Source organism: Aulostomus chinensis, chromosome 11 (assembly GCF_037954235.1).
Source record: "Aulostomus chinensis isolate RoL2024-O1b breed Wild chromosome 11, RoL_Achi_v1.0, whole genome shotgun sequence".
NCBI classification, from domain to species: Eukaryota; Metazoa; Chordata; class Actinopteri; order Syngnathiformes; family Aulostomidae; genus Aulostomus; species Aulostomus chinensis.
In genome coordinates, this window is record NC_141330.1 from 28363704 (window position 1) to 28387911 (window position 24208).

At 48.8% G+C, this 24208-nt stretch overlaps 1 protein-coding gene across 5 annotated transcripts in view; it reads left to right on the plus strand.

Moving 5' to 3' along the window:
• Positions 1-282: 282 nt before the first annotated feature.
• The window catches only part of grik2 (glutamate receptor, ionotropic, kainate 2), a 269381-nt gene continuing 245455 nt past the window's right edge, over positions 283-24208 (plus strand). The window contains exons 1-2 of one of the 5 annotated variants that reach the window (XM_086219323.1): positions 283-604; positions 2064-2462. In XM_086219323.1, the coding sequence (XP_086075449.1) occupies positions 2348-2462 (115 nt within the window). In that variant the 5' untranslated portion in view covers positions 283-604; positions 2064-2347. Of the gene's footprint in view, positions 605-2060; positions 2463-24208 lie in introns of all 5 variants that reach the window. The other 4 variants (XM_086219322.1, XM_086219320.1, XM_086219325.1 and 1 more) reach the window with 4 other exon arrangements.

Consider the following 24208-nt stretch of genomic DNA (forward strand, 5'->3'; position numbering starts at 1 on the left):
ATGTGATGATAAAACACATACACACACTACTACGCACACTCACACACAAACGGGCTGGGATCAAGCATCAGTATCAGACCGTGATCTCCACGGTTCTGGTTCTGTAGGGGTTCGGGTTAGTACACAGAGCTCTCTGATGACGTCACACCCATGTTCTCTCGGGCTGCTTAATTATTAATTCATATTTATATCTGGTTTATCTGCGCCTCGATGACGTGGCAAAGGTCACCACCTCCGGGAGCACGTGGTGCTTCCCAGGAAGGAGTCCGGGGCTCCCCGTCGGCCGCCTGCCGGTCCACCTGCTCGGTGCCGAACAGTTGGCACCGTGACGGGCCACCGGCTCCGCGAGCTCCCGGACGTGACAACAGTCCGACGGCCCCTCCACTCCGCCGGGGGAGCGGACACCCAGGCAGGTTCGGCCCCGGTCCGGTGCGTCCCCCTGTTGCTTTAAGCAGTGAGTCCCGGCGTCCGCGAGGAGGCGTGTCCCCCCTCGGCCGGAGCGGCGCAGCGCCGCCAGACGCGAGTGCGTGGAAGCGAGTCGCGGCTCCGCAGCAACACACCAACTTCTCCCTGCCGCTCCGGACACTCGCCGTCCTCCTCTCAGGTAAGACCGGGACTCACCGGAACACACCGGGACTCATCGGGACACACCGGGACTCACCGGGACTCACCGGCCAACCGCGCCGCCCGGTGGGTTTCGGATCGTCCAGCGGGACGCTGTCACGCTCCTCGCCGCTCTGGCGGGAGTTCCCGGGTTGGGTTGACGGAGGCGAGGAGCCGTTAACGTCCCGACGACCGGCTGCAGCTGGAGGACACCAGCGCAGCTCGCGCTCCACCGGAGATGCGTGTCGCCTCGAGCGCGGGATCGGACTCTCGTGAAGTCCCGGTCCGCCGACCTGTCCACGTGCCGCGCCTAACGGACGGAACCAACGGTTCGAGCCTCGCGCCGCAGCCTGGTTACGGTCCAGGAGCTTTGATCAACTTTCTCACCGGCTGACGCGGAACTTCGACCGCTCACGCGCAGCACCGGCGGCTCCCGGTCAGTGCGAGCGAGTCGAGCAGGTGAATCTTAATTGCACCGGCCGGCGGTCCGGGTTCTGGTCCTGCCAGGTTCAAACTGGGGGCTGCGATACGCGAGTTAATTCGTGAAGTGAAACCTGAGGTCACCGGAAACCTGTGAGAATTTCCTTCTGCAACTTACGAGTTCCTCCGTCCGGGCGGTGCGGCTCAGCGGTTGTTGAGCAGAGAGGACAGGATCCCGTGACCCGTACCGGCCTGCTGGCTCGGTCCAGACACGCACCGAGGCTGCGCAGCCAGGGGATCGCGGGTCCTCGGTGCCGGAGCCTCTTGGACCGGAGCGAATCTGAACCGAATGCGACGTTGACAGCGGACAGCTGCCGGCCCGGGTGACACAACAAGTTCCTATGATTGGAGGCTGGGGTTCTGGAGAACCCGCCTGGAACCAGGCCTGTGTGACCCGGTGCTGCTGTCGCCGCTTTGCTCTCTTTAACCAACTTGAGGTTCAGAAGAGCAACACATGAACGTGTGACAGGGAGGCTCGTGCGCCCCCCCCCCCCCCCAGCATATTTGAGACCCGGGTGAAGGTTCCTCCGGGACTCGCGCTGATCTACAGGTTCCGTAACAATACACAAAAATCCGATCCAGATCCGCTCGCTGGACCGAGCCTGGGAGACCCGCGTCACACACCGGCGTGTCTCAGTCACCGACGGGCGCCGCTGCAGCAGCTGCCGAGCGGACTGAGACGCGGGAACGGAACCCGAGAGCGGTACTGAGGGGGGGCGGGGGCGGTGTAACCACTCGGCGGGAGGGCCAGAGAGACCTGGATCGGGGACCTGGATCGGGGGGCGAGGTGTCAGCAGCCCCCGCTGCTCGAGCGACGTCAGCTGCTGCGCGGCGGCGCGGCGGGAGGAGCTCGAGCTGAGGCGGCTCACACCGCCGCTCCGCTCACACTCTCCCTCGGTCACGCCGGACCTCCACAGCCCTAAGCTGCCCCCCCCCCTCACCCCCTCACTCCTCCAACCTCTGCCTGTGTGTCTCAGCAGATGGACCTCCTCAGACTGCGTCCCGCCTGGCATGGGAGCCCCGCCACCTCCACCCTCCTCCTCCTCTGAGTCGGGGGGCTGTTCGGTCTTGGCGCAGTGAGCTGGACGCGCGGAGCTTTTATCCAGATGGATGCGGGGAAACCGTCGCCAGCCCGCTGGTGCTGATCGCCGTGATCTCGCAGCCTCGTTCCCGGAGCGACAGACACAAGCACGTCTGGGAGATACGCGGATTCGGGGAGTAACGGTGCTGCGCCCCCGCCGGCGCCAAGAGGACCAGGAGGACCATGAGGGACGCTTCGCTGCCGGAGGTCCCGGCGAGGCTCCGGTGCCCCGCAAGACTGCTGCTGCTGCTCCACTGCGTAGGGGCGGCTCACGGGATGCCGCACGTCCTGAGATTCGGTGAGCGACTCGTTTTTCTCTTTCTTGGCCCGAAAAGTTTGAATGTTGCTTTTCACCCTGATTGCTGACACCCCCCCCCCCCCATCGTCCGCACGAGGCGGCTGGAGTTGGCGGTGTTTCGTGGCGCGAGGGATCGTGAGGAGAGCGTGACGTGCAGGCGGAGACGCTGCGAGTTTGCGGTGCAGCTTTTATTTCACGTCTCTCCCCGCACGGCCACGCGTGGTCAAGTGCAGGTGTGAGCCGCGCTTCCCCGCCGCGGACACCGCCGCCTCCGCCAGCGCGCTCTGCTCCCTCACCGCAGGTGAAACGTGTCGGTCAGGAGTGTCAGAGATGCCCCGCGCCGTCCGGGGACTTCAGCCGTCCGGTGAGGCTCCGGGCGGAGGCCGCTGCGTCTGATTTCTCTTCTGAAGTCAAGAAATTTACACTCAAATGCAAATTAATATTGACACCTTTTGTTGATAAGTTATTTTCTCAATTATTGAAAATAAAAATATGAATAAATAATTTAGTATTATTGAAAACATGACACTAAATTATTTATTCGTTTATTTTTAAAACAACGCAGCTTTTTACGTTCCTTGAAAGGTGAACTGATGGAGCTCCATAGAATAGAAGTTATATAACAGCAGCCAGTGCTACAGAATGGTGGCCCAGGGATTGCGGTCCAGGGACTGTGGCCCAGGGACTGTGGCCCAGGGACTGCGGTCCAGGGACTGTGGCCCAGGGACTGCGGTCCAGGGACTGTGGCCCAGGGACTGCGGTCCAGGGACTGTGGCCCAGGGACTGCGATCCAGGGACGTCTCCTGCTCCTCATCTCCCAGTCGCTGGAGCTCCACTGTTACAACCTGTTGGACAGTGGAGCTCTGATTACTGCTTTTCATTCCTCCTCTCCTCCTCTCCTCCTCTCCTCCTCCACCAGCCACTCACCCGTTGACGGCTCCCTTTAAGAGGCTGCGAGCTCTTAGCATTTTCAAAGGTTCCAGGTGGAGGTGGAATGGGACGGATCGGTGATGCAGTTCCAGTTGCGGCCGTTAGACGCATGTCAGGGGCTGCAGGGAGGTGCTGACTGACGGCATCATGAGATCTCTGATGACATCACAACACTGGGCTTTGTTTCTCACATGCAACCAAACGCGCGGCAGGATCAGTGGACCCGTGGTGGTCTGTTCATGTCTGAGGCTTCTGGTCTCACGAGGAAGCTGCAGGAACCTGAACCTGGGTGCTGCAGCCTGAGCTGTGGTGCTCTGAGTGCAGCTATCACTGTGGAGCAGTTCTGACCCAGAGAAGTGACTGAGGAGATGTCTCAGCTCAGAATAATCTCAGCATCAAGCTTCTGTTTGTGTTTTACCGATTATTTGGTTTAGCCAAGAATAGCAGTGCAAGAGCAAACGGCTCAGGGTTGCCGTGGGAGTTTTTAACCTGACCAGCTCGCTTTAAAACCGTCTTTTTACAGATTCTCAAGGAGAGTCTCTGAAGACCTTTGGAGCAGAGGTGATATTTTTAACAGCTGTGCAGCAGATAAGGACATCGAATACGAGCTCCAGAGCTGCGATGGAGTGATTGAATGGGACTTGGCTTGCTTACTGCACCACTGTGTACGTGAGCTTTGAGGACAGAGGCGCCGTAGCGACGCCACCGATAACAGAGAGCGAACAACGAAGTCTTGAGGCCCTTGGAAGGTACGGCTGAAGTAGACCAGCAGAAACTGAACCGCACGTGAGCTGCTGACTCTGTGATTGAGTCCAGACTGCTGCTAGACTCTGAGATCTGCTGCAGTCTCTCAGAGTTGGACGTGAAATTTATTTGTGTCAAAGGAGCGTCACGTTACATGAAAACAGAGGAGCGAGGACCTGCTAGAGCTTGTCGAAAACAACCTTTAGAGAAAGGAGCACCAATTAAAAGCCTCAGCTGAAAGAAGAGGTCCAGGTTCCAACACCAGAAATCCACCAGACATGTCGGATTTCTTCTTGCACCTCTAACGCATCCATTTGTGTGTATCTGATGCTGCAGAACGCCGAGTGGCGTGAGCTGCGTTGGCGGTCGGCATTTTTCATGAAGGTCAACGTCTAATGGGGAAGACGAGCTAAATGTTGCCGGTCGATGCTGCTAGAAAAACTCCGCCTTCCCTCTGAGCATCTCGCCTGTCAATAACTGAACAGAGAGGCTGACATCATTGTCCAGGCGTGCGCGAGTGGCTCCGGCCCCCCCACTCAGTGATTAATGCGGTTGTGAGTGTGTGACATGAGACGACACACAACTACCGTGAGCTGAAACTGGTGAGGGGTAATGAGTCTTAGGGGCCCAACCGTCCTGTCCCCAGGTTGTCGTGGCTGCATGGATGTCATGTTGTGGCCGCGTCGCTCAGACGGAGCGTCACCACCACGCCAACTTCCACCACATGTCACCACCATCAGCTAAAACATGCCGCCTGCCGCCTCCCTTTGAGTCCCATCACAAGCGTGGTGGTCACTGTGGGGGGCTGAGCAGTGGGCCCTGATCCAGGTGGGCCGCCGTCTCCTCAGCAGGGGCCGCTGCTTCGTTCCTTAGCAGACCGATGTCATGTGTCTCACGTACCAGCTCCGTACTGGGGACTAGATCTGGTTCCAAAAGTCAGGATTGTAACTGCACGTAGCAGAACTGAATAGAATCATGTGACAGAGCCCCTGTGGTTGGTGGAGCTGGGAGGAGTCTCCACGGTCCGAGACAAGGAGGCCTCAGGGGCTCATGAGCTGGAGGAGGGGCAGAGAAAATGTCCTCCTGCGTCTTTTCCTCTTCTGCATAGATGGATGGCAGTTCGAACATGTTCTTATCATGATCACTAACCAGCTGCTCCCCCATGTCCGGATCCTGATGGGGGAGCAGCTGGGAAGTAAAGCCTTTATAAAGCCTTCGTAGTCTTGGTCAGAGCGGTGGCTTCACTGGAGACCGTCTGCCCCTCCGTCAGAAGTCTGACTCTTCACCTTCTGAGCCAAGGCGAAGTGCTTCACACCAGTGAAACGTAGTCGAGGCGCTGCTGGGTGATCTCGCCCTATTTTTCGCTCTCTCCGTGTCTGTTGTGCAGCTAATTATCTGCTGGTGTGAGCGTGTGATGCATCTTTGATTCTCATGGCGATGGGAGTGCAGTCGCTCGTTTGTTCAGGCTTTAATGGTTTTGTTGTGGCGTCCACTGAGGGTTCTTACTGGGAACAGCACATGTCACAACTACCCCGTGTGTTCTGTGTCTCACTTCCTAGAACACAGTCGACCTGGATTTGTTGATTGTTGTTATTTATCATATTAATACGAGTCCAACACCTGCCTGGATTGGATTCTGATGACTCCAACCAGGCAGCTCTGCAAGTGGTGGCTCACATGTCCACATGTCCCCCAAACAGTGTCCAACTCACACAACTATCAGGGAAACATGGATCTCCTGTGATGGAGGTTCCCATCTCTCATACATCCTCTGCTCCCACCACCTCCAGATTTTCACTCCATTCCTTTAAATCATCCAACTTCCTACTTTTTGTGGTCATAATTGCTACAGCCACTAGATGGCGTCAGCCACTCATACAGGGTTATTGGTGGAAACAGTGTCCTCAAGTATGTCTACGAGAGCAAATGTTATTTAAAAAAATGTCAAGGGTTCCTGCTCCACGTGTCTGATCCCGTTATCCAGTCCAACATCCTCTTAGAGTCCATTTTCCAGGAGCACCCTTGGCTAAAACAAGCGAGTTTTTCTTCTCTGTCTCTCCTCCATCTTTGTCTCTGTCCCTGTCCCCCGTCTCTCTCTCCCTCCAGCAGGTCAAAGCAGACGTCCGTCCCCACTGATCCCGGATCTGCTCCACCTTCCTACTGGTAGAGGAAGGTTTTCGTCTCTGCTGTCTCAGATGTGCTTGTTCAAAGAAGGAGGGAGGTTCTACTCCTGCTCTACTAGGAGGGAGGTTCTACACCTGCCCTACTAGGAGGGAGGTTCTACTCCTGCTCTACTAGGAGGGAGGTTCTAGACCTGCTCTACCAGGAGGGAGGTTCTAGACCTGCTCTACTAGGAGGGAGGTTCTAGACCTGCTCTATTAGGAGGGAGGTTCTAGACCTGCTCTACCAGGAGGGAGTTTCTAGACCTGCTCTATTAGGAGGGAGGTTCTAGACCTGCTCTACCAGGAGGGAGGTTCTAGACCTGCTCTACTAGGAGGGAGGTTCTAGACCTGCTCTACCAGGAGGGAGGTTCTAGACCTGCTCTACTAGGAGGGAGGTTCTAGACCTGCTCTACTAGGAGGGAGGTTCTACACCTGCCCTACTAGGAGGGAGGTTCTACACCTGCCCTACTAGGAGGGAGGTTCTAGACCTGCTCTATTAGGAGGGAGGTTCTAGACCTGCTCTACTAGGAGGGAGGTTCTAGACCTGCTCTACTAGGAGGGAGGTTCTAGACCTGCTCTACTAGGAGGGAGGTTCTAGACCTGCTCTATTAGGAGGGAGGTTCTAGACCTGCTCTATTAGGAGGGAGGTTCTACACCTGCCCTACTAGGAGGGAGGTTCTAGACCTGCTCTATTAGGAGGGAGGTTCTAGACCTGCTCTACCAGGAGGGAGGTTCTAGACCTGCTCTACTAGGAGGGAGGTTCTAGACCTGCTCTATTAGGAGGGAGGTTCTAGACCTGCTCTAACAGGAGGGAGGTTCTAGACCTGCTCTACTAGGAGGGAGGTTCTAGACCTGCTCTACTAGGAGGGAGGTTCTAGACCTGCTCTACTAGGAGGGAGGTTCTAGACCTGCTCTACCAGGAGGGAGGTTCTAGACCTGCTCTACTAGGAGGGAGGTTCTAGACCTGCTCTATTAGGAGGGAGGTTCTAGACCTGCTCTACCAGGAGGGAGGTTCTAGACCTGCTCTACCAGGAGGGAGGTTCTCGACCTGCTCTACTAGGAGGGAGGTTCTAGACCTGCTCTACTAGGAGGGAGGTTCTAGACCTGCTCTACTAGGAGGGAGGTTCTAGACCTGCTCTATTAGGAGGGAGATTCTAGACCTGCTCTATTAGGAGGGAGGTTCTAGACCTGCTCTACCAGGAGGGAGGTTCTAGACCTGCTCTACTAGGAGGGAGGCAGCAGGGATGGATGGAGGGTTTTGGAGACACAGAAACCTGACGTGCAGGAGCCTGTTATGAAGTGCCTGTTGTATCTGGGTGTGTATTATAGGGCTGAGCAGTTTTATCGATCCTGTGATATTTATCGATAGTTTGTTTCCTCCGAGTATTGATTTGTCAGCTGAGTATCGACACATTAAGCCCATTCCAATCCCCCGTGTCCCGCACTCTGCAGGAAGAGCAGTTCTGTCTGCCAGCTGCTGGTGTCGCTGTAGAGCATTTCTAGTTCCCAGACGCCGACGCCTCTCTCATCAGGTGAGGGCTGAGACGCTCAGGAGAATGGCGGCGAGTATAAATCCAGCGCCTGCACGCTCAAACGCATTTTGGGTTCAAAGACAAAGAGGAAAGCGACGATTTAGACAAAAGTGTGGCGGTTTGTGAGCTGAGTCACACAAACGTGAAGTCCTCTGGAAGCACCACCAACCTGCGAACCTCCTAAAACGTCACCACCGGACAAGGAAGTGCTACCTGAGACCGAGCCCAAGAAGCTGAGGCGCGACCCCAAACAAACCAGCTGGACAGTGACGGCGGTTGTTGCCACAGGTTCCCATCGTCTTCACCGAGGTCGCAGAAAATGATGGAGTCCATTGCTGCTTCATCAGTCAGGATTTGAGAGCTTACTGGGTGGTGGCAAACACCGGCTTGAGGCGCCTGGTGAACGCGATGGAGCCCCGCTATGCTGCTGCCACCCGCCAGTTGAATTATTGGCTGCCATGGTTTGTTTTTGGTGAAGCTGGTGGCTGCACTGGCCAGCAGCTCCCTCCTGTGTTCAGTATCCAGCTCAAACGCTGCCTCAGAAGGCCACTGGCTGCACTTTAACTCTCAATGTTCACTTTTCTAAAGCTTGAAAGCTACAATTTGCACTCAGTTTCAAAAAATGAAACTAATTTTCTCAGCACATCTTTGATTCACTTTGTCCAGCGTTTGCGAGCTGCCAGTCGGAGCCTCGTGTTGTTTAATTGATGCTTTCAGTTCAGTTCGTTCAATCCAAGTCAACGGAACTCACAAGATGTCACCAAATCACTTTGTCCTTAAAAACCTTCCAGAAAAGCATGGAAGTGGAGCGAATCGTACCGTGACATTAGCGTATCGCTACAGCCCTGGTGTGTTATAGTGATGTCATGGTGTGCGTTGCAGTGATGTCATAGTGTGTGTTATAGTGATGTCATGGTGTGCGTTGCAGTGATGTCATAGTGATGTCATGGTGTGTGTGAGTGTTGGATTGTGCTCTTTCTCTATAATTTATGCTGATGTGAGTCTTATTTAGTCAACACATTTGGTGGCAGTGATAAAGACTTTTCCACGGTGTGTATCTGTATTTAATCCTTTGTTTTGCTCATAAATACCGTGTGTGTGTCACAGCGTTGGCCTGTGTGTGCTCATGTTGTTTATGTCGACAGTCACTGTTAATGTTCTCTGGAGCTCAGGAGCGCGTCTGTGCTCCAGCAAATATTCAGAGCAACAGTTCATGTGGACTGTGGTGCTAAAATTGCACGTTGGATTGTAATTCTCTGTTAGTTTCCTAGATGATCTGATCAGTCTGGTGTGCGTGTGTGTGTGCGCACGCGTGCGTGCGTGTGTGTGTGTGTGTGCGCGTGCGTGCGTCTGTGTGTGTGTGTGTGTGTGTGTGCGCGTGCACGCGTCTGTGTGTGTGTGCGCGCGGGGGGGGGGGGTCTGTAATGAGCAATCTCCGCTCCTGTTTATTTTGTTTAAATTTGTCAGATGTGCCATTTGAAAGTTGCCGTCTCCACAGAGAGAACAGGACAGCAGTCATCCCAGAGTAGCGCAGCCTTGCTGGATTACAGGGCTGCTGCTTGCTGCTGGGTGGTGGCAGAATAAGAACCTCCACAGGCAGCACTCGACCCCAGACGTGTTCATGGAGCTGCATTAGAGTGCAGAAATATCAGTGTTCTGCTGCACAATCAAGATTTAGCTGTTCTGAATCATATATATCTATAGATATATAGATATATAGAAAAAGAGAGATATATCTATATATATGTATGTATATATATATATGCATATGTATATATACGTATATATACACCTATAGATACATGTATATGTACATATGTATACATATGTATATATGTGTGTGTATATATGTATATATATTTTTATTTATATATATATGTATATATATTTATATAAATAAAAATATATATACATATATATACATATACACACACACACACATATATGCATATATGTATATATGTGTGTGTGTGTATATGTATATATATATGTATATATTTTTTTATTTATATATATATATATATATATATATACATATATGTATGTATCCAAACATAAACAAAAAAATCGGCGCCGTGCGGCCGGCTGCATCAGCGTTGAGCAGCTGCGTGCGAGAGCCTCTGGAGAACTACTAGGTGGCTGTTTTAGCTCCTGCTTGTGCTGTTAAATTTCCTAAAAGTGTTCTTCTACTCGGGGAGTAAAACTGCTGTGGAATCATTTATTCGATCTGTGTTGTGCTCTCAGGAGCAAGAGAACACAAACCTGATACAGACAGTCAGAGCCAATTGTTGACAAAAATACAATACGACATCAGAATGGCTCGGTTGAACAATGAAGCGCCCACCAGCGCACCATCATCTCTCTCACGTGTGAAATTTCAAATACAATCAATTGTCAGAGAGAATGGAGGCAGGTCATGGATTACAATATCAGTCTGGAGAGAGGGTCTCACATCAAAGGGGCCTGAGGCTCTTCTATAGGTGGCAGAAGAGATGAGCGGGATTGGAACATGAATCCAACAGCATATTAAGAGTTCAGCAGGGACCCTGGTGAAGTCCCTCAGGGGTACAAAGAGCCGGCACAAGAAGACACACCTGCACGACAGGGCTGGACACAAAGGGTCAGCACGGAGGGACATGCTGCATTATCTGTAAAGAGGGTGATGAGGAGGGGTGAGGACTGAGATGAAGAGTGAGATAATGAGGGTGATGAGGAGGGGTGAGGACTGAGATAAAGAGTGAGATAATGAGGGTGATGAGGAGGGGTGAGGACTGAGATAAAGAGTGAGATAAAGAGGGTGATGAGGAGGGGTGAGGACTGAGATGAAGAGTGAGATAAAGAGGGTGATGAGGAGGGGTGAGGACTGAGATGAAGAGTGAGATAAAGAGGGTGATGAGGAGGGGTGAGGACTGAGATAAGGAGAGAGATAAAGAGGGTGATGAGGAGGGGTGAGGACTGAGATGAAGAGTGAGATAAAGAGGGTGATGAGGACGAGTGAGGACTGAGATGAAGAGTGAGATAAAGAGGGTGATGAGGACGGGTGAGGACTGAGTTGAAGAGTGAGATAATGAGGGTGATGAGGAGGGGTGAGGACTGAGATGAAGAGTGAGATAAAGAGGGTTATGAGGAGGGGTGAGGACTGAGATGATGAGTGAGATAAAGAGTGTGATGAGGAGGGGTGAGGACTGAGATGATGAGTGAGATAAAGAGTGTGATGAGGAGGGGTGAGGACTGAGATGAAGAGTGAGATAAAGAGGGTGATGAGGAGGGGTGAGGACTGAGATGAAGAGGGTGATGAGGAGGGGTGAGGACTGAGATGAAGAGTGAGATAAAGAGTGTGACAGGGAATGTGATGAGTGTTTTGAGGAGTGTGGAGTGATGAGGTGTTATGAAGAGTGTGATGAAGAGAGTGATGAGGAGTGTGATGAAGAGTGATGCGGAGTGTGATGAAGAGAGTGATGAAGACTGATGAGTGTGATGAAGAGAGTGATGATGAGTGTGATGAGGAGAGTGATGAAGAGTGTGATGAGGAGAGTGATGAGGAGAGTGATGAGGAGAGTGATGAAGAGTGTAATGAGGATTGTGATGAGGAGAGTGATGAGGAGAGTGATGAAGAGTGTGATGAGGAGAGTGATGAAGAGTGTAATGAGGATTGTGATGAGGAGAGTGATGAGGAGAGTGATGAAGAGTGTGATGAGGAGAGTGATGAAGAGTGTGATGAGGAGAGTGATGAGGAGAGTGATGAGGAGAGTGATGAGGAGAGTGATGAAGAGTGTAATGAGGATTGTGATGAGGAGAGTGATGAGGAGAGTGATGAAGAGTGTGATGAGGAGAGTGATGAAGAGTGTGATGAGGAGAGTGATGAGGAGAGTGATGAGGAGAGTGATGAGGAGAGTGATGAAGAGTGTAATGAGGATTGTGATGAGGAGAGTGATGAGGAGAGTGATGAAGAGTGTGATGAAGAGTGTGATGAGGAGAGTGATGTCTCAGCTCATCATGTAGCCTCCTCCGTGATGCCTCTCACCCCTGAGTAACTTCTTTCTGGGAAAACGAGGTGATTCTGGAGAAAAGTGAATTTGTGATCAGTTTGAGCTGCTGCTTCATGTCTGCAGCTCACAGGGATCCAATCACTCCAATGAGCCAAAATGTGGTTTGAACTGGTTGAGGCAGCTTGAGCTGGTTAGTGGACGGAGGCGCCATCAGGACGCCTCACGCGCTGAAATGTTGTCGGGCATGAATGAGCTTGGAAGGTTCGTTCAGTGGAGAGCAGCAACCTTTCAAAGCGACCTCAGCTCTGCTCCGAACACTCAGCTTGACTGCTTGCCCCTGTTTCTCCCTCCAAAAAAGGAAAGAAGGAAACTGCATATTTTGGAACGTACCAAAACGACAGAACAGGTGGAGGCTGAGTTTTCGGAGGGAGGAATCATCTTCAGCAGCAGCGTCAGGGATCCCCACAGTCAGAGCGTGAGCTGTCTCATTCAGACGAGCCCCTCACCCTCTTTGCTCCTAATCCTTCCATCCATAATCACATTCCAACCAGTGGAGCAGCATGTGGGAGCGTGCCGCTCCCTGCAGTCTACACTCAGAAAGGCAAATCCTCTCGTTCAAATGGCTGATTCTCTGCTAATTTGTTTACCTGCTTGTTTGAATTAGCCAGCTGAATTAGAAGTGTTGGAGGTCAAGGTTGTACGCAGTATTTTCAATTACAAGCAGGTTGAACTACGTTTGACCTCAATCAGAAGAAACTCATCTGATTGGATGGAAGTGCGTGAAAGGTCATGTTGTTAAAATGGAAGATACATTCGAAAAGGCAAAATAAATTTCTTGATTTTTGGAGATTTGAATGGGGAGCTGATGATTCTATTGGTGTTACTGCAAATTATATTTCTCATAGCCAATTATTAATAATGTCATAAAGGAAATTGCATCCTTGCTTTTGCACGTCCATTTATAAAAACACCACCACCAACAAAAGAGATTTCAAATTCTCTTTTTACTCAGGACATAAATCAGATTCAAGGATTGTAGCGTTTATGATCAAGCTTGTTTTTCCACTTTATTCCAGTCTTTCAAAAAATCGATGTCTGAAAGTCATTGGCCATGAGCACTCGCTTCATTCTTGCAGTTTCTTCTTACTGTAACGTGACAGAAAGCAGACACAATCTGCTCCCAGTCTCCAGCATATATGAGAGAACGTTCTCCTATAAAAAAGCAATAATGCTGAGCACAGGGCTTTTATATATTTAGAGTGAAACTCACTGCTGTTACCCTCCAGGTGCCTTTGTGTTCATCATGCCTCTCTGCAGTGTAAATATGGTTTATATCCTCAGCCACCAGCTCTGCCTCCATCAGCGGAGGAGCTGTGTGTTTGTGCTGAAACCTATGATGCCGTTTCACTGTGACTCAATTAGCAGAGAGTTGTATTTGGCCAGGCAGTTAAATGACACAGATGAGGACTTGAGCAGTGAGATTTATGTGCGGGTGGAGCGCTCAGCTAGCAGCTAACTTTGATGTGAGGCTGTGATGATGGCAGGGTGATAAACCTGCTGTAAACCCAGACTCAGCACCAGTCCCTCATCTGACGTGGTTTCCTCCATGTGGCTCTGGGGGGCCACAACCCGGTCGATGTGCTGGTGCTGTGGTGAACGTGCGGTTGACATGTTTCGTAGCGCCAGAGCGGAAGTAATGAGTCCAAATTCTTCTAAATGTAAATACTTTTCATGCATCTGCACTCAGCTCATCATGTGACACCTTAGCAGTTGAACACGAGTATCTGACATGATAGCAACTTTTATCATTCAGAGAAGATGAACAAGCACATTAGCTCTCCTTTCACCAAGCGTTTTTACCAGATCTTACCTGTGTGAACACTGAGCATGATGTTCTAACTGTGAGAAGACAGGGAAGAGCAGTCATAACTATCAGCCACCGCGTTACGCTGTTAACCAGCCTGGTGCAGTGTTCCAAGGTTTTGGTCACTTTTCCTCTGAGTGCGAGATGAGTTGGATAAATGATGGAGAAATTAGAGTGGCTAATGCCTTAGCCAGGAGTGAGTGTACACTCCTGCTGCTCCTCAGTCCTTGGGAACCTGTTTTCAGCCAGAAGGCATGTTTGCTGAGACGGAAATAAGTTGAGCAGTTTCACAGAATGCTAACAGTCATTGTATCATCCTTCATTGAGGGTAACTCAAGCATATGATGTGTCAGTGACTCTTTTTATGCCCTTGGCAGCAGAGCACACGGTCTACCATGGCAGCACTTCCTCTCCACTTTTTCTTCCAATTTATAATGATTTCTTACCGCCGAGTACAGCTTTACTGGCCTTATTTAAACAGATGTGGAGTTCAGCGCTCGTGTGCTAAAAGGCAAAAGGTCCTCATTGCTTGTTGTCTGCCAGCCATATGTCATAATTATAATAAAATTAACATTTGCTGCTCTCTTGTTACTGATGAGTCTGATTCTAGGCTGTTGTTATACACCTGGATTTAAACACCTACTGTAACATGAAGGGACTCACCAGCATCTGGAAATAATCCTGTTTATGCTTGCTGGGTTTTGGTAGTTAGCAACAGCACTGGAGACCTGGATGGACAAACACAGAGGCAGCAATTTAGAGATATGATGAACACCACCACCACAACAACAGTAACAACAACAACAGTCACAACAACAGTAACAATAACAACAGTCACAACAACAGCAACATAACAACAGTAACAACAACAGTAAAAATAGCAGCACCATCAGTCACAACAACAGTATCAACAGTCACAACAACAGTAACAATACCAACAGTAACAATAACAGTAAAAAAAGCAGCACCATCAGTCACAACAACAGTAACAGTAACAACAGTCACAACAACAGTAACAATACCAACAGTAACAATAACAGCACCATCAGTCACAACAGTAATAACAACACTCACAACGACGGTAACAATAACAACAGTCACAACAGTAACAATAACAACAGTCACAACAGTAACAATAACAACAGTCACAACAACAGTAACAATAACAACAGTCACAATAACAACAGTCACAACAACAGTAACAATAACAACAGTAACAACAACAGTCACAACAACAGCAACAATAACAACAGTCACAACAGTAACAACAACAGTAACAACAACAACAGTCACAACAACAGTCACAACAGTCACAACAACAGTAACAACAACAGTCACAACAACAACAGTCACAACAACAGTAAAAATAGCAGCACCATCAGTCACAACAACAGTAACAATAACAACAGTCACAACAACAGTAACAATAACAGTAACAACAACAGTCACAACAACAACAACAGTAACAATAACAGTAACAACAACAGTCACAACAACAACAACAGTAACAATAACAGCACCATCAGTCACAACAATAACAACAACAGTCACAACGACAGCAACAATAACAACAGTCACAACGACAGCAACAATAACAACAGTCACAACGACAGTAACAATAACAACAGTCACAACGACAGTAACAATAACAACAGTCACAACGACAGTAACAATAACAACAGTCACAACAAAAAACAACAACAGTCACAGCAAAATCAACAACAGCAACAACAGTATCACATAGCCACAGGAACAAAACCAGTATGTCCATCATTTAATTTAGGGTTTAAGTCATTTTATTTTGTTGTTGCTGATGAACCGGTGGTAACCAGTGATGTCATCACCACTCCCTGGTAGAATGTTAATTTACACATCTGTGTGCTGCTGCTTTTTTTGGACCATTGGAAGACAGTCTGGTCCCTGCTATGGCATCTGTTTGCAAAGAATATGCAGGTGAAAATAAGTTCCTTGGCAGTTATTAAAACTATAAACCATTCTGGTTGGCTCTGAAACAAAAACAACCTTCATCGTTGTCTCTGGAAAGAGACCTGGACCAGCTGTTCTCTAAAAGGTTCACAGAGCTTTGGGCTGGATCCCTCAGTCTGTGTAACATCTGGAATTAGCAGGTTCAGAGGTTGATACTCATTCCAGTATTTTGATGACTGTGTTCGAATGTAGCAGATTATGTCCTTAGAATATTTCATGGCAAAAGCTGCAGAAGCCCTTAAAACCTGTTCAGGTGACTTCATATAACCTCAGTAATCTGCTTTCCAGCTGCAGAAACACTTCAGACGGTTTATGAGTGTGGCTCAGTCAGTTTGTGTGTTACATCTGGAGTCCAGAAGTCATTGTAACAGATGACTAGTATTTCTTATTAAGTACATGGAATCATAACTTGCTGTACACTTCCAAGTGTTTCATACCTACATTTGCACTGAGTCTGAACTCCAAGACTGAGACATGACTCTCCACAGTTTGTTCTGGTGTTACCGAATTTCCCCTCAGACAATTTTCTTTCTGTGCCTATATCTGTGCATTTCTCCCTGCAGTTTATTCAAAGCATGAAATAATTCAATATTTTACTTAAATGACTTTGTGTGCCTTAGTGCTGCCAGTCTGAATTATCAGCTTTCTTAAATTGAGTTTACAGTGGTGGCTTTGTGAGCATTACACTGTGTCTTGGCCCACAGCCAACACACTGCTGGTAAATATATTTAAATCAGTGCTAAGCTGCTTAAAATATTCATATTTCACTCATAGCTAGTTTATAGAAATGTGAAACTATCTCAGGCTGGCAAAATCAGTTACATGGATAAAATACATATATCATTTCACATTTTATGGGAACAAAGCGAGTGGGAGCTGGTGAGCAGTGGTGATGTGTTAAGCCCTCATGCACAGTGTGTGTTTTTTCTGATACGGCTGGCTCTCTGATGCTCTGTCTCTCCTGGCTGAGGGAGGCAGGATGCCATGTTCCTCTCAGGCTCATGATACTGCCATGCATGAAGACGTTTAATACGCCGCATGAAATGATTATTCTTAAAGCTGCGTCTCCGCATCCCTCCCTCGGCGTGAAGGAGAAAGTCTCTGCTTGCTGTTGATTTTGCCAAATAAGGCCTGTATGTGGATGTAATTAAGGGACTCTCGGATGCTGACGGGGGCAGAGCTGGAGGTGAGTGTGCTCCTCGGTGTCCACGTCCAGCCTGTATCAGGGTGGCAGTAATATGAGCCAATAACAGACTGTCCTCTGGCCTGATGATTTTATCCCTGCAGCTCGTCCTACACATCAGTCATCATTGATTATCACTTACATGCGCGGCCTGTGTTACAGAGCAGGATGGGCCAGCTGGCCAGATTCAGGTCCGAGTGGGGATTTTCAAGGTCACGGCAGCGGTTTGTGTGAGATTAGAGATCAGAGCACCAACTATGGACTCATCCTCTTGGTAACACTTCTGGCGATGGTGTGGACTTTGGTCCTGAGAGCGTAGAAGCACATGAGTGCCAACGTCCTGAACACGTCAGTGGAGAGAGAAATAAAATCTGTGGTTTCTATATCTTCTTCACAAGTTGAGAAGGCTGGGCACCGGCGCTGCAGAGGGAGGAACCATTACAGTCACTTTTACCTCAACACAGAATCTTTGGTGCATTGACCCCCCCCCCCCCCCAAATACATTTCAAAGCCATTTCATTGTTCACTGGGCTTTTTTAATCTGATGAAGTCACTGAAGCCTTGTGCTTGATAGTTGTGTTTTAGCATTCAGCGCTGCAGGGCTGCAGCTGAATCCCACGTATTGATCGCGGCTGTGATTATTCACATCAGCTCGTGTCACTGCTGCTGCTGCACCTGTGCTGCCGCACCTGTGCTGCCGCACCTGTGCTGCCGCACCTGTGCTGCCGCACCTGTGCTGCCGCACCTGTGCTGCCGCACCTGTGCTGTCTACTGCTGCTATGGACTCACGCCTCTGTGCTGGTGACAGATACGGGACCGTCCCTCCTCCCTCTGTCCGTCTGTCCCGTTCTCATCAATTTCTTCATATTTGGTGCGAACGTCCACTGAAACTTGAGGATGAACTGAAGAGATTCTGGAGGTCAAAGGTCACAGTTGGGAAGCAGTAGGACTAACAATGCACGTGAATGTACTAGATCTGACTGTTTGCTGCTCAGTAGCCCCTGGTGCCATGATGACACACTTTTACACAAACATGCCTTTTTACCTGGTAGCTGCTTCAGTATTCAGGTCACTTCCTGGTCCAGGTAGCTGATGCGGCTAAAAGCTGATGGTTAGGGACAGGTCATTATCGTGGTGGAGTGATGCAGCTGTAGGGTGGTGGGAGACTTTTGGTCAGACGCTTGGAAGCTGAAGGATCCACTTCAGCCTCCCGTCACAGAGTTTAACGGTGAAATGTCTGATTTGAGAGACGCCGCATTGATTCATATTCACACACGATGAAGGAAATATAAACTCAGCTGGTGGCAAAGATTTTGATGACAATCAGATGCTGCAGGATCAGTCTTTGCAAAAGCTGAATATTGTGGAACCAGACTATGACAACTTTCACTTTTTAAGTTTGAATCTTAAACAAACCTGCAATGAGGTCAAACCTGGGAGTTGAGTCTCCGTGTGCTAATTTATATATCTTCCTATATGTGCTTCAAATAAGTTTTCAGACAAAGTTTAAATGAAGAAGGCTCATATTATAGATTCAGAGGACAGGAGGCGTAACCTGAATTCAGTCAGAGAAACAGATTTAATGAACACATAAACCTGTCAAACGGGTAAAAAAATAAGAAACCAAAACATCAGTTTAGTGGAGCGATTCACGTCCACGAGGCTGGCCTGTAGGAGGGTTCACCTGTCGGCGGCACATCTGAACCAGTGGCTGGTTTAGCAGTGTTCACACTGTCAGGGCTGTCAGGTAGTAAACTGTACCCAGGGTTCAGGGGGGCGGGGGTCTCTGTCCGTCCTCCTACTGCTATTTGGGATCAGACCCGTGTATTGTAAGTAAGCGCCTGTGACGTGGGACGGCAGAGCGGCTTCCTCGAGTCAATAACTCATTTGGATGCAGTTATGAACGAGGGTGATCTTGCTGAGGGGAAGGTGGGCTCCCGCTCATATCCTGCCCTCAGTCGCTGAAGAAGCTGGAATAATAATCCTGCAGGGAAATCGATGTCAGGAAGCAGCGCCACAGGGACAAATACCAGCACCACACAACTCCTACCTGTCAGCTGGCAGAATTTCTGCTGAGACACCATAAATCCAATTCTGTGAAAAATTATATTAAAATTTGAGGCAGTTTAGATTGGCTTGTGGATGGAGGATGACGGCTTACCTCTCCCAGGAGCTCAGATTATCTGTCAATAATGCCCTCAGTGCCAAGACGGCTCTTTCATTAGCTTGCATTTAGATTGAAGTGTCATCCATATTATGAGAGACTGCTGTTCCGCCTGTAAGTGTTTTAGAGTGTGTGTGTGTGTGTGTGTGTGTGTGTGTGTGTGTGTGTGTGCTTGATTGTACTACAGTCAGGCTCTTTCAAGGATCTCAGCCTTAATGGAGTTGTCAGGCTGACATTCAGCGGCATGATGCGGGGCCATAGACGCTTATCGATGTGCCAGTCTTACTCCAGTAGCCTGAGCACTGCCTCTCCTCTGGTAGCACATCGTCAGTGACCACTCAAACTGCCGCGCCATCCTTGAAAAGCATTTAGCTAAACATTCTGGCCTCCTTCTGCACATGCAGCAGAGCTCTGGATCGGCTGGAGTCTTTCTGTCAGAGTAGAGAGAAAGTTGGCAAATACAAGCAGGATGAAGATTGGACGGACTTTTAAGGGACAGATGCATAGAGTAGCAACTGGAAAAAAAACTGCAGTAAAGTCTTCAATCAGACCACGTGAGAGGAGGATGCAGGTTGGCCAACACACACCAACACACGGGACACGAGTGCTTATCTCACACCAGTCTTTTCCCTGCACCAAGAGTTTTTGTGCTCATTGTAGTTTTTAGTCTCTGGTTCTTACTTTGATGTAAAAAAGTTCTACACGCTTTTCTGAAGTGTTTACATCCTGAGCCATGCAGCAAGTAGAAGTGAGGCTCCTCAGGAGTCGGCTGGGCCGGCTTCATCTTCCGCATCGTACACGCGTATCTGAAAGTGTGTCTCACCCCCAAACCATCATCCACCAAAGGTAGCACACAAACCACTGCAGAGCTGGAACTGAGATGGATGATACGTCAGTAAATAACTGGCTGCTCAAAGGTGGGACGCCAACGAGAACTGCAGCCATTAGATGACCAGGAAAAGAAGGGTTCTCTGTCTGGGGAGCGACGCCAGCTCAGATGCTGCACGTCAGCAGCTGCGAATGCGGCTCCTGAGCGAGCAGCCAGCAGGTCCTTGTGCTCTGATTCAGTTTAGCTCTGATGTTCACGAATGGTGAGCCTATGTCTCTACCAAGCAGATCTTTGTTGTCCGTGTGCTCTGATTGTCCCTTTGTGATGCTCCTATCAAATACTCTCCTCTGCTCTCAGGCCCACTTGTATCCCATATTTGATGTTTCCACACGTCCTCATTTTTTCACCTGATTGCTCATCTTTCATTTGATACCCTGGTTTCCCCTCCTCAGTCTTTCATTCCATACGTCATCGTATCCGTTTGTCCTTCTCATCTTCCTTTTATGCTCTTGAACCTAAGTTTTTATGTCACTTGTTTTCTTTGTCACACTTTTCACAGCTGTAATAGAAAGCTGACACACTGATGTCAGGTTGCTGAATGTCTGTCAGCCGCTGCTGAGGCAAACAGGAGGATGTTAGCGCGGTGATCCCGTATCACCGGTGCGTGGAGCGGGCGGAGGGAACTCGTGCGAGGTTCAGCTCACAGATGTGCAGAGTGAGAGTTGCTCTCTTGCAGGCTGAGTCTCACACTCTGCTGACTGGAGAATAAAGAGGCACTCCAGGCATTTCTTGGAAGAGCGGCAGCATCACAACCAACAGGTTGACTGGCTGTGGGTGGCATTTTTATCAGTGCCTCCCTCTAGAGAGATAGAGAGTGTGTACGTGTGTGTGTGTGTGTGTGTGTGTGTGTGTGCGCGCGCGCTGTCTCTTCCTCTGATCTTTATTCCTTGAAACTTTTGGATATTTCTTGAGTTCATTTAGCTGTTCAAGGCTTTTGCCAGGTTCTGATTCGTCCATCCTAACTCTGAGGGGAAATCTGGGCATCTCTCACTCTCCCATCAGTGGACTGTAACTCCTGATTGCCTGCAATGGTTTTCACAAAGTGTGTGTTTCGCCAGTGTGTTTTCATGCGGGCTGATTTTGGTACAGTGAGATGAGTCGCCTTGATTTCCCAAGACATCTCAGTCAGGCCTCATTGCTTTTAGACTGCAATCTTTGCTGAGGAAGGAGAGAAAATGGTGGGAGGAGGAACAGTGTAAAGAAAAGATTGTGTGCATTCTACCATGTGTGTTGAGAGAGAGAGAGAGAGAGAGAGAGAGAGAGGCGGAGATTGAAAGAGGGAGAGGATGGGATGAAAGTCAGTTGGGGAAAATTTGCAGGAAATATGAAGACATGTTAGAGAGGAGGGAGCAAATAAATAAAGGATGTTTTCCTTGAATTAAACATGAGTGTAAACGGCGGTGGGGATAGGGGCCTCGCTCAGTTCACATTTGCTGGTCAGCACAAGTCTGCGCCTCAGCCTGCTGGGACACGGGACAGTTCACCACTCTGTTGGCCCAGGACTCCGTCCTCCGTTGTTTGGTCCCTCCAGTTGATGTTAAAGCCCAACGTAAACCAACAAAACACTGCATCAGCGTTCACCGTGAGGATGTTTGCAACAGCCAAACATCAGCAGCGAACCAAGGAGGATCTGAAGGCTGCTGCTGGTGACGGGGTGATGAGGGGCGGAGCTTGGCGTCGTGCTGGTCGCTGATGTGATGCGTCATCAGGAGGACAAGCAGCAAATCACAGCAGCTTCCTTCTCTGTGAAAGATGAAAGCAAAGACACATTCATGGTGTCTTTGACTTGTAATTGTGCTTCCACTGAGCAGGTTCCTCACCGCTCCGCACCATCCCTCCATGATACCGGACTCACCTGTGTCATCCAGCAGTTGAGTCCGGTTTGGGGTTCTGGTTCTGACAGCAGCTTCAAACTTTTAGAGGAGTCAGATGGTTGGCATGCTCACTGTTATTTGATTTTAAGCAACCGAGGAGAGCAGAAAGGTTGTTTTTTTTTTCTTTTTTCGGACAAAATCAAAGTAAGGAAATTATGACGAGATGTTAAGCAGCTTAGATGGCGAGGCTATAAGGACGCCCATAAGGAAATCTGAAATCCTGGACCGAAAAATTAAAGTGAACTGAAGCATAAATACAAATTAAATTTCAATTCTGGTTGAAGATATCCAACCGTTTGTATGTGTGTGTGTGTGTGTGTGTGTGTGTGTGTGTGTGTGTGTGTGTGTGTGTGTGTGGTCCTGGGCAGCCTATTTTACAGGACATGTTGAGTTGCAATTCTGGTATTAAATAGTAGAAATGAGACGAGAATGTGTCCAGCTCAAGTGATCAGTGAGCTCACGGAGGGGAATCAGTGGCAGCGGTGGACACCAGAATGAGACACAGGCTGCCGTTTGATCTAAAAAAACACAACAAGATAAAAACTTAAGAAGGAACGGAAATATAAATTCATGTATGATATGGCAACTATCAGATTTAATCCTCTCAGGTGGGAGTCGTCTGCGTCAGATATCGTAGACATGTATACATACATAGACACATATATGCATAAATGTACACATTTACTCAAATATATATACATATATGCATAAATATATACACATTTACTCATAAGTATATATACATTTACTCAAATATATATACATATATGCATAAATATATACACATTTACTCATAAGTATATATACATTTACTCAAATATATATACATATATGCATAAATATATACACATTTACTCATAAGTATATATACATTTACTCAAATATATATACATATATGCATAAATATACACATGCGCATGAATATATACACATACACGCATAAATATATACACATACACGCATAATATATATACATATGGATATTCATGTACATGTATCGATACAAACTATTCCTGTACATGCAAACATTTATACATTAGTGACATTATTACTGTAACTGTAAAAATCAGAAAGGTCCAAGCGCCTGTTAGCTTAGCTATAGCTATAGCTTAGCTATAACTGAGCATGGATGATAAAAGATCATGCTAGCTAACGACAAGCTAGCGATACAAGCGCTCGACTGATCCTCCTACTGCCTACTGGCTTTGGCCAGTGTTCAGGCATGAACCTGGATCCCGGACCTTTGTTCACCCCGCTCAAGGTCACTAACATTCCCGTATGACTCCCTCCCCAGACTTCCAGCTGCAGAGGCTCCCCAGCTTGGTTGTGGGAAGTGCAGCTGGAGGAGCAGGACGGTATCCTGGGTCTCTGCTCCAGTCGAGGCTCTCTGGACGTGTGCGCCAAGACGCCAATGTCACACCCCAACAGACTGATGTGTTTGTTAACCTCTGAATATAAATAGTATTCACACTAGAATTGGATTTGAATCAGGAAGGGCTGTTGAACAGTGAAGTATATGGAAAGGGTCTGATTTAATGAGCGAGCAGGCCCTTTCCCTGCGAGGGTTACAATTACCCTAATTGAAAAAGCTGGACATGGATTGAACCTGGCAGCCTAATTAATGGACTCCTTTACAAGCTTCCATGGAAACCTGCAGTCAGTGTGATCCTGAGGCGTCCAGCAGGAGGGTCCACACTGACTCAGTCTGAGCATGCAGCATCGGTATGCTTCTTTAGGCATTTATGTTTAGGAGTATTCTATTTCTTCAATAAATACAAGGTTGGATGGTCTTGTGGTCTCCTGCTTTTAACCCAGACCTCGTTCAGGTCTTCCAGCTCGACCTGCTGGGACAAAATGAAAAGATGTACTTTCCTCTTTATGGGTTTAGAGTTGGCTCCCTCAGATATTTGAAGCAATAGCGGGCCAGTGTGTGTCATGTGACTGGAGAGCCTGAAGCAGTTCTTGAGTGTGGACCACGTCTCCTTAGACCCTGGTCAGTGCGTCCTAGTGCAGTCACGCCTGAACTTGGAGCTTAAAAGTGTCAGGGCTGTCAGAAATAACATAAAAAGATAATTCAAAAAATTCAATTTCAGTACTTAGTGTCCTCAAAGCTGTTGTGCGGAACATTCCATCAGGGGTCATAGGTCACTCAGGCAGTAGCTGCTCCACTGCTGCTGCCTATGTTGTCTTTTTACAAGTACCTTTGTCTTCTGGTGGAGCTGAAAATGTGTCTGTCCCATCCAGTCATAGTGAGGTGGTCTGCTAATGGTCCACCAGAGCGGTGCATTAAAGCAGTCCAGGATCTGGCCTTGACACTTGGTCCAGGATCTGGCCTTGACACTTGGTCCAGGATCTGGCCTTGACACTTGGTCCAGGATCTGGCCTTGACACTTGGTCCAGGATCTGGCCTTGACACTTGGTCCAGGATC